The sequence below is a fragment of the Cucurbita pepo genome, chromosome 8 (assembly GCF_057944985.1).
Source record: "Cucurbita pepo subsp. pepo isolate OVF chromosome 8, ASM5794498v1, whole genome shotgun sequence".
In the NCBI taxonomy this organism is placed as follows: domain Eukaryota; kingdom Viridiplantae; phylum Streptophyta; class Magnoliopsida; order Cucurbitales; family Cucurbitaceae; genus Cucurbita; species Cucurbita pepo.
In genome coordinates this window covers 8,712,820-8,723,258 of record NC_141805.1, presented here as the reverse complement: position 1 = coordinate 8,723,258, position 10,439 = coordinate 8,712,820, and the positions used below count along the sequence as shown (strand labels likewise).

At 38.0% G+C, this 10,439-nt stretch overlaps 1 protein-coding gene across 2 annotated transcripts; it reads left to right on the top strand.

Annotated features, from left to right (window-relative positions):
- Positions 1 to 364: 364 nt before the first annotated feature.
- LOC111799830 (DWNN domain, a CCHC-type zinc finger) lies at positions 365 to 8,963 on the top strand. Of its 2 annotated transcripts, none has more exons than XM_087126273.1 (15): positions 365 to 1,377; positions 1,799 to 1,895; positions 2,199 to 2,283; positions 2,362 to 2,528; positions 2,621 to 2,697; positions 2,848 to 2,904; positions 3,038 to 3,194; positions 3,281 to 3,429; positions 3,643 to 3,810; positions 3,910 to 4,209; positions 4,444 to 4,485; positions 4,617 to 4,869; positions 6,144 to 6,263; positions 6,885 to 6,966; positions 7,957 to 8,963. In XM_087126273.1, exons 1-15 carry the CDS (start codon positions 1,212 to 1,214, stop codon positions 8,611 to 8,613), a joined length of 2,577 nt encoding a protein of 858 aa, XP_086982399.1. In that variant the 5' UTR covers positions 365 to 1,211; the 3' UTR covers positions 8,614 to 8,963. The 2 variants fall into 2 exon arrangements, with proteins under 2 accessions (XP_086982399.1, XP_023539076.2); XM_023683308.2 differs by having other exon boundaries at positions 7,954 to 8,963.
- The last annotated feature ends 1,476 nt before the right edge of the window (positions 8,964 to 10,439 follow it).

The window sequence follows — 10,439 nt, the reverse complement described above, 5'->3', positions numbered from 1 at the left end:
TACGATACAAGTTAGCAACTAATACCTATAAACAAACATTGAGAATAAAATAAAATATAAATTTTTTTAAGATATATTCCATAAATAATATATTATCTAAATATTACGGTGAGAAATGGGTAATCGTAACATTTTTGGTGCAATAGTAAAAAAAAATATTTGGTAAAATTTAAATTGATAAAAATCCATATATCTTACCCGAGATAATTAGGGTCGACCTCATAAATTCAAATAAAAAAACAGTAATAATTCCAAGCTTGAACTATTTTCCGCGGCAGTTAAAAAGAACGCGGCGTAAAAACTCGGCGGTTTAAAAGAAAGGAAAAAGGAAAACTCGGCGGCTTTATAGGAAGAAGAAAAAAAACCCGAAATTGATAAGTAAATGGGGGCCCTTCGTTCTCGTAGTCTCAATCTCTTCAAGCTCTCTCAAAATTCGATGCCTTTTCTTTTTCCAATTCCCAAATTTCCTAACCCTAACGCTACTCCCAAACCCTCCTTTTCTTTTCTGGCGCCAATTTTCCCCTTGGACTTCACTGATTTCTCTTCCTGTTTGTGATTTCATCGCCGCGCTGTTGAACAATCCGACTGATCTTTGCTAATTTTCATCTCCCGCCACTGGGTTTCCTGGATTTCGATTGCTGCTTGACGACTGGTGTTGATTTGAGGATCTGATCTCTCGCTGCTGCTGTTCTTCTGTTGGGTAGATTTGAGAAGATTAGATTTCTGATTCTGTTGAATTTTTTTAATGATCGGGCTGAAGACTCTTGGTGCTTGCTTGTTGCTTTGGGAGCTTTAAGGGTTTTGTTTATCTCCCTTTTGAGTTAATTGTATCTCGACGGCCTCTTCGATAAAGAGGATCACTACTTCTGCCACGGCGATCTACAGAACTCCATTGAATTTGAGAGGAGGTTCTTATTGTCCTCGGGGTTTCGACCGAATCCATTGAGACATATTGTACTTTTGTTGGACGAGAATAACGGGAATTTTCAGCGAACGAAGTTCGTAGAAGCCCTCTTTTCGGCAGTTCGATTTGTTCCATCCCGGTTTTGTTGAAGGGAAAAGTGTTTGATAGTTTGTATTATTTCATTTCTTCGAGTTAAATATAGGGCCCCTTTTTCTGAAGGCCTTCGAATTTTTTCTTTTCCCATTTCCATATATTCCTTGCTTGTTCATCTGGCTTTTACATATTATTTTTGAAAAAAAAAAGTACTATGGCGGTGTATTATAAATTTAAGAGTGCAAGAGATTATGATTCAATTGCTTTGGACGGTCCTTTCATCTCAGTTGGTATTTTGAAAGAAAAAATTTTCGAATCGAAGCACTTGGGAAGGGGCACTGATTTTGACCTTGTGGTCACCAACGCCCAGACTAATGAAGGTGGGTTTTTGTTCTAATTGAATTTAGCTAATTTTCTTAGAAACATTTGAAACGATTATGGGTTGCGGGCTTTAGATGAGTTTTACATGCGATCACTAGTTATCTCCTCTAATCTTTTGGGAGATATATCTTGGTTTCTATAGTCTTAACATTCTTGGTTTGAGGTCACTAACTTGCATAAATGCGGAAGTGAATTTGACTTTTATTAAACAAAGAACTGTTGAATTTGGCTGGGATTTAGTCTAATTATAATAGTCAGTTTAACACTGATTGATTGTACCAGATTGCTTGCATGAATCTGGAAGATTAATAATGGGGCTTTTATGACCATCGATGGATAATCACATATTCTAAGTCTGGTTTTTGGATTGATATCTTATTAGTGTTTTATAGATTCTATTATCTCCTTTCAAATTTTCAGAATATCTCGATGAAGCAATGTTGATCCCAAAGAATACATCAGTTTTAATTCGTCGTGTTCCTGGAAGACCTCGGTTACCCATTGTTACAAAACAAGAGTACGATCTTAACCTTTAATCAAATGGTTTTTGTATTGAGTTGGTGTTATGTGTGTTTGATTTTTTCTGAATTATCTCCTATCATCTGCTTAAATTGACATCCTATCTTTCTTCCAAGAAAGATAAGATGTTCATTGTGTTACATGAGTTAGTGGCACTGAGTCGGTGCCTTCCATGTATCTTGTAAACTGAAGCCTAAAAACAAACGAAACTGCTGAGCTTGGAAATGCAAATGCCTAGTCAGTTTCTTTTGGAGCAAAATTTTGAAGATTTGACACAATCAGCCCGTTTCTGATCTTGCAGGCCAAAAGTGGAAAATGAAATTGAAGAGACTGAACAAGAAAAGTCAACTGTTCTAGTTGCAGATTCATCATCCGCCCTGAGATTTGTGAGCCTTAGTCTTCATATTATGAAATTTTCTTTATTCAGTTCTCTCTCTTTACTGACATGTCTTTTGATGTTACAGCCTGAAGATTCTGAGTGGGATGAATTTGGTAATGATCTGTATGCAATTCCTGAAATGCATCCTGTTCAGCCAAGTAATCCAATTCCAGATGCACCTCCTACAAATAAAGCTGAAGAAGACAGCAAGATTAAGGCCTTAATTGATACCCCAGCCTTAGATTGGCAACAGTGAGTTAGATTGTACTATTTTTACAATTGTCAGTAGTGATGTATTTAGTTATGATAGATTCTGATTACCAACGTGCCTTGATGAATTGCAGTCAAGGTTCTGATGGCTTTGGTCCTGGTAGGGGTTTTGGGAGGGGTGCTGGTGGAAGAATGGGAGGACGTGGTTTTGGTATGGACTTGTCCCTGACCAATTTATAATTTATTAGATGATTCATGTCATGGCTAGTGCCTATATCGTTGCCATCTTCTTAAACCTCAAAATGGGGGAAAAAAAAATCTCTTAAATCTAATCTCAGTATCATTTGTTGAGGTTGTGCAGGCTTTGAAAGGAAGACACCTCCACAGGGATACGTGTGTCATAGATGTAAAATTCCTGGTGCGTTCATATTTTTTCTGTTGTTATGCACCAAAATCATCTTAATTAAGGCATTGATTGTTTTAGGTATTTTCCTTATTTCATTTTCCTTTTGTTTGCGGGGATCTGATTGTGCATTAACTTGTACGTCCAGGGCACTTTATTCAACACTGCCCCACAAATGGAGACCCAAATTATGACATAAAAAGAGTTAAGCCTCCCACTGGGATTCCAAAGTCTATGCTGATGGCCACACCTGATGGCTCATATGCATTGCCAAGTGGTGCTGTAGCTGTCTTGAGGCCGAATGAGTAAGATCTACTTTTCTGCGTGCTTCTGTTTCATTGTTGATTTGGCCGATTCTAGCCATTCACTCAGTATGTCTGAACTGAAACAGGGCTGCTTTTGAGAAGGAGATTGAAGGATTTCCTTCCACTCGTTCAGTTGGTGATTTTCCCCCTGAGCTTCACTGCCCTCTGTGCAAGGAGGTTATGAAAGATGCTGTTTTAACAAGCAAGTGTTGCTTTAAGAGCTTTTGTGATAAATGTAAGATCACCATTTTATAACTTTTACTACCATGTGGTTCTTATTATCATCTTGTAGTTTTAGTACTCCACTTATTTCATGTATTAGTTACCTGAATTCTGTTGTGCTTGATCCTGTTAATTACTTTGAGTTCTGTACACATTATGCAAGCCTCTCAAGTCATGCACATACCAAATGTTAGATTTTTTGAATGTGTTAAACAATTTGTCACAGGTATTAGGGACCACATTATCTCTAAGTCAGCATGTGTATGTGGAGCAACCAACGTTCTTGCAGATGATCTCTTGCCAAATAAGACACTCAGGGATACAATTAATCGTATTCTGGAGTCTGGTGGTAATAGTAGTGCTGATAATGCTGGTAGCACCTTTCAGGTGCAAGGTATGATAATTCACCCATTTTATAGTTTTGGTCTTTCATTTAGACAGTGGTGTTTCCTTCCCGTATTATGACTTATACCGATTGATAATTCATGTTTAGATATGGAATCTGCTCGCATTGCACAGCCAAAGGTTCCTTCCCCTACCTTATCTGCTGCTTCGAAGGGAGACAAAATTATACTGTCAGTCAACGAACAGACTACAAAGACCAAGGAGGTAGAGGAGGAAAAGGCTATTACCTCTGGACCTCCAACCGCAGAGAAAGTGAAGGCCACAAAAGTAGTTGACGAGTCTGAAGCTACACACGAGTCAATGAGCGTGAAGGAACAAGCTTCACAAGGGAGCGCTTTAATAGTTGATGAAGAAGTGCAGCAGAAGATGGCTGCTGCTAGTGAGGCAGGTAATATTTATGAGGAATAGAGCGAGTGTTTGAATTGTGTTTGTTTGCTATGTTCGATTATAATTGAAAGATAAGTTTCCATATAGCAGCACTCTTTGGCAATTTGGAAAATGAATTTTGTGGCACACACCATGTTGATGTTCTCTCTCTTTTAATATTTTAAATTTTTTTAAAAATATTTTAGTGTTATTATAATTTGGATTGGAACTTATTACCTTCTCTTTTTTGATGCAGTAAAGAAAAAGAAGAAGAAGAAAGTTCGCATGCCTACAAATGGTACTCGAATCTGTTCCATGATGTTTTTACCCTATTGTCTCTACAGTTTTGGCATTTAATTCTTTTTTTTATTAAGAACTTAGTTAAGTTTGCTCTGATTTCTGTGATGTTATTTTTGAATGTTCTTGCAGACTTTCAATGGAAAACTTCGCAAGATCTTGCAACGGAAAATTATATGATGCCCATGGGTGGCCCAACCCCATATAATCCATATTGGACTGGCATGCAACCTGGATTTGATGGATATATGCCTTCATATGCTGCTCCAATGCCCTACATGGGTGGTTATGGGATGGGTCCCATGGACATGCCATTTGGACCTGTCATGCCTCAGGACCCATATGGCATGCAAAGTTACATGTTTCCTGTTGCTCCACCTCAGAGGTATGTCCTCATACTTTATATATGAAATGGCCGATTTTTATTTATTTATAATTTTGTTAAGAATATGAAATGCAACGTTTGCTGAATTTTTTAAGGAATGACAAAAGTCTTGTGTGGTATTTGTAGTAGCAGAATCCCTCTGGTGTTTTACGGATGTTCTTTTAGTTTTTGGATTTTTTTTAGTATTCTAAAGTTTCTTTTGCGATTTGACTAATTAGAAAGGTACTTTTCAATTTTATTTATTGCTAGCTACATATCAAAAACCTTTTTGAACGTTGAAATGTCTTGAAGAGTCCCTTCTCCCTCCCCCTCCCTTGAAATGTTAGGAAGAAAATTTATTTCCTTGAAACCACCTCTTTCAAAGGCATTTCCATGTTGTACCTTAATGCCGCAACCAAAATGCTCTGATACCAATTGTTATAGCAGAAGCGGAAACAAGATTGATCGTACTCATACACCCATAAATATAAATTAAACAAAGAGACTCAAAGATTTACGTGGTTCAAAGAGAAAAAATTCCCCTACATCCACTAGTGGAAGTCAATTACTATAATCAAAGTGTTTACGAAGTGTATCTCTCACACTCTCACACTCTCACACTACAAAGTCTCGTAAGTTCCTCTCAATTGCCTCTAGGCAAATACAAAACGGCAATGACTCCACATCTCAAAACAATGCTAGACAAACTTTTAAATATAAGCATAGCAACACTAATTCTTATACATGAATCAATGCAACACTAATGCTCATACATGAATCAAGATGATTCATTTACCAATATGAGAGAATGTACCAATATGGGATATGAACCAAATGAATCCTATAGATTCATGAATCGAAGTGGGGAATGTACCTAAGGTATTCATGAACCAAATCTTCTTGACTACAATCTACGTGAATTGTATTACTGCTTTTTGGCTAGAGCCTCTGTGGCTACTCACTTCTTTCCTGATACATATTAGAAACTATTCGAAACTATTTTGCTGATGTATATCTTACCTTTCAATTACAATATATACTAATGTTTCCTCTCTTTTTATCTACTTATCTACTTAAATCAACTGCTTCCCATTTGTTGTGTTTGGCTTGATGTGCAATTCCTGTGCCGTTGCTAATGAAATCTACTTTGTGTTTTTCTGAGCTTGTGACTGATTGTGTATTATCATATTATCCAATCTATTCTATATATTTGTGCTACTTTATTAAATAAATGCTGTTGAAATTTCACATTGTCATATCATTACTGAAGAGATTTTGACTTTGTACACATTTAGGGATCTTGCGGACTTTAGTATGGGTATGAATATTGCACCTCCTGCAATGAGCCGTGAGGAATTTGAGGCTCGGAAAGCTAGCATGAGGAGGAAGCATGAAAATGAGAGGCGGGTTGAAAGGTAATATGAAACTTTATAATGGCTCCTGTTCATCTAGCCTTTTATTTTTTTCAAAAGAATTTTAATTTCCTGTTGTTGGTTTCAAATATATTAATAGGTTTAATTACTGAAGTTGTTACGTTCCCTTATCAATGAATCTCTAGTGATGAAATTTATTCGCAGTTGACCGCACTCTAGAATATGAACTAATACTTTATTTGAAAATAAGAAACAAAGGAGGTGGTACGAATGATTTTCACACTGGTGAGATGGGGAACTCTTAGGTAGAGATTTGTCCTAAAAAGCCAAACAAAATTGGATAAAAAGAAATCTCTAATTGGCTTGCATATCTGATGAGAGTGGACAAACAAAAATCTTTGGTTCCAAACAATCGGATAGAAAATTTGATCCCGAGTGAAACCTTCACCTGTTAAAGATCTTTGCATAACCCATTTTTGTTTTTTAAAGAAATTTAGTCGGGGTGGGTAGGGGGGAGGGGAATAGACTTCAGCCTTTTGTTCTTAGATTAGCTTTGTCCATACATGAAGTTGTTAATATTATGCAACATATCGGGTTTATTTTTATTTTTTACTTTTAATATTAATTTATTTACTAAATTTTTTGTGAAACATCTTGTGGTAGGGAGCGGGAGCCTCCGAAAGATCGGGAGTTTGGAAGGGAAGTGAGTAGCAGTGGCGATGTCTCTTCAGTGAAACAAAAATCTGTATGTCATGTTCATAACTCTATAGCACTTCTAGTTCTGTTATGAATTCTTTGTGGCACCAATTTGGTCAGAAAATAGTAAGTTGCCAGAGGAAAAGACAAGTTTGCTGCATGAAATTCTTCCTCCTTTTTACCTGTAAGATAAACAATGGCAAAGAGTTACCACATTGATAAATCCTGCGGCAGAATCTTGTTTGGGCATTCTTGTTTTTGGTTTGGATTGGAAAGAACCATAGAACTTTTGAGTCCAAGGAAAAAGTGAATTCTCTTATTGGTAAATTTTGTTACTCTTTTTGGTGTAAACTGAATTCTCTTTTTCCTCTGTAGTTTTTCTTTACTTTTGAGCTCTATTGTCACTCTTTTTGTTTGGAGATTTCTTTCTCCCTCTCTTCTTGTAAATTTTGTTCATCAATGAAACTGGTTCTTATCTAATTTTTTTCTTAAATTTACTTTGGAGCTCTGTTTTGTACCAACTGTTCTATATCGATATCTGATGTACTCTGGGTATGCACACCTTGGACAAGGACTATGGACATAATAAATAGCTTGGAGAAAATGAGTTCAATCCATGATGGTTACCTACCCTTAAGATTTTAATATCCTACGAGTTTCCTTGCAATCAAATATAGAGGATTAAGATGGTTGTCCTGATTTGTTGAGATGTGCGCAAGCTTGACTCGAGAACATGAATATCGGTGCTTCTGCTAATAGTATAGGTGTTTCTGTTAATATTGGTTCTACTATTTTCCTTGAATTTCTTTCAAGTCCTTCCCCTCATTTCCCTGATTGGATTATGTCATTGGATCTTCTCTGTCTGAGAGCATGATTTTCATCTTTCTTAGAATCTGAGATAGCTTGCCTCTTTTTAACAGTGTTTTATTATTGTATGATTTATTTTAATCATTTTATTTTCTTTATTGAGATGACATACACAAATTTGAATCCTCCGTCAAAATAGATTGTCCGACTCTTTTCTTATTATGTGCAGAAGTTTGTACCCCAAACGTCAACTGGTGAACACAACCAGAACCGTCGCCAACCTGAGAGCTCCCCTGACATTGCGAGGAATGCTGGGCCGCCTTGCTTGCCACCACGCAAAAGAAAATCTGAGCACCATGATCATGATGTTGACAAGGATGACAATTCTGATCCTTATGACCATGGCCACCACCGCCATCATCGTCAACATTCAGAGTCCCGAGCAGCCTCCGAAGCTTCTGCTAAGTCTGCGGCCAGTGCAGCTGCTGATCGCAAGCAAAAGATGAGCGTGTTCTCTAGAATTAGCTTCCCAGCTGAGGAAGAGATGGCGAAGAAACGGAAATTGCACTCTTCAAAGGAAGCACCACCAAGTGACACTGGTGCTTCAGCAACACACCACAAGACATCATCCAATGGTTACTACGATGACTACAAGGCGAAAACAGTCACAGCAGGGATGAGCAGTCGTGGGAGGAGTAGTGCTACTTCGCTTGATTGTGAGTCAAGCGACGAAGATAGGCATTTCAAGAGAAAACCATCTAGGTACGAGCCATCACCTCCTCCACCATCGGACTGGGATCAGGAGGAATCTAGACATCCTAGAGGCTCAACAAGAGAGCGGGATCGCGATCGCGATCGTGAGCGGAGTAGCTACAGCAAACACAGGTAGTAGTTTGAGGGAGCCACGAAGAATTGCGGCACCCAAGAATGCAGCGGCCGACGCCCACGTAGGGTAAGGTCAGGAGATTCAGCTGGAAAATCCAAATGGGATTGAAGTGGAAGTACAAGCAGCATATGTATGAATGAGATTGCATTGTTTGTGGTATCTAGTGGGGATGCTAACTGTAATAGAGGCTTGTGCGTTGTGCTCGAGCTTCTTCTGTATTTGCTTGTCATAAATATACGAATGAAATTTTCGTTCTCTATTTGGGTTCTGAGGAATCTTTATATCACGAGAAATTTGTTTGTCTTCCTTTATAAATAAATTAGCCAAGGCCTTGTTTAAGGGGCGTTTTCGAATTTTCTTTCGAGTAAATGACTCGAATAAAACTCATTATGGAATCTGCAACTTTCAAATTTTCTTTCGAATAAATTAGCTTGCCCTTCCTATTTCTTTAACATGTTGATTCTTGCTCTCATTGTCTTTTTCATTTTGTTCATTTTCCAACCATTTTTTGGTATCATTTACTTTGATGTGCCCTCATTTGTGATATTCTTGCTATTGGTATTAAGTTTGTTTATGTGAGTGTAGACAAATCATGCTGAAAAAAATTGTGGAGTAGGAAAACGTAACTATGGCAAAAGAGTGCGCTGCTGATACAGGAGAGAAGTTCTGTAAAAGTAACAGGAAATACAAGAGGGAAGAGGGAAGTTCTGTAAAAGTAACAGGAAATACAAGAGGGAAGAGGGAAGGCTGATACAGGGAAGAGGGAAGGCTGATACAGGAGAGAAGTTCTGTAAAAGTAACAGGAAATACAAGAGGGAAGAGGGAAGTTCTGTAAAAGTAACAGGAAATACCAGGAAATACAAGAGGGAAGAGGGAAGGCTGATACAGGAGAGAAGTTCTGTAAAAGTAACAGGAAATACAAGAGGGAAGAGGGAAGTTCTGTAAAAGTAACAGGAAATACCAGGAAATACAAGAGGGAAGAGGGAAGTTCTGTAAAAGTAACAAGAGGGAAGAGGGAAGGCTGATACAGGAGAGAAGTTCTGTAAAAGTAACAGGAAATACAAGAGGGAAGAGGGAAGTTCTGTAAAAGTAACAGGAAATACCAGGAAATACAAGAGGGAAGAGGGAAGTTCTGTAAAAGTAACAGGAAATACCAGGAAATACAAGAGGGAAGAGGGAAGTTCTGTAAAAGTAACAGGAAATACAGGTAACAGGAAATACAAGAGGGAAGAGGGAAGTTCTGTAAAAGTAACGGGTGTAAAAGTAACAGGAAATACAGGAGGGAAGTTGGAAGAGGGAAGTTCTGTAAAAGTAACAGGGAAGAGGGAAGTTCTGTAAAAGTAACAGGAAAGGTAACAGGAAATACAAGAGGGAAGAGGGAAGTTCTGTAAAAGTAACGGGTGTAAAAGTAACAGGAAATACAGGAGGGAAGTTGGAAGAGGGAAGTTCTGTAAAAGTAACAGGAAATACAGGAGGGAAGTTCTGTAAAAGCAATAGGAAGATACAGAAGTTCTGAAGTTCTGTAAAAGCAACAAGAGACAGGAGGGCAGGAGGGAAGTTGGAAGAGGGAAGTTCTGTAAAAGTAACAGGAAATACAGGAGGGAAGTTCTGTAAAAGCAATAGGAAGATACAGAAGTTCTGAAGTTCTGTAAAAGCAACAGGAAGATACAGGAGGGAAGTTCTAAGGGAAGTTCTGGAAGTTCTGTAAAAACAACAGGAAGAGTTCTGTAAAAGCAACAGGAAGATACAGGAGGGAAGTTCTAAGGGAAGTTCTGTAAAAGCAACAGGAAGATACAGGAGGGAAGTTCTGTAAAAGCAACAGGAAGATA

What these genes read in the sequence shown, in the direction of transcription:
- LOC111799830 (XM_023683308.2), top strand. Translation starts at nt 1,212, where the DNA reads ATGGCGGTGTATTATAAATTTAAGAGTGCAAGAGATTATGATTCAATT. An exon ending in GCTGTCTTGAGGCCGAATGA is followed by an intron (nt 3,195 to 3,280) that starts GTAAGATCTACT and finishes GAACTGAAACAG; the next exon opens with GGCTGCTTTTGAGAAGGAGA. An exon ending in AGTTCGCATGCCTACAAATG is followed by an intron (nt 4,486 to 4,616) that starts GTACTCGAATCT and finishes ATGTTCTTGCAG; the next exon opens with ACTTTCAATGGAAAACTTCG.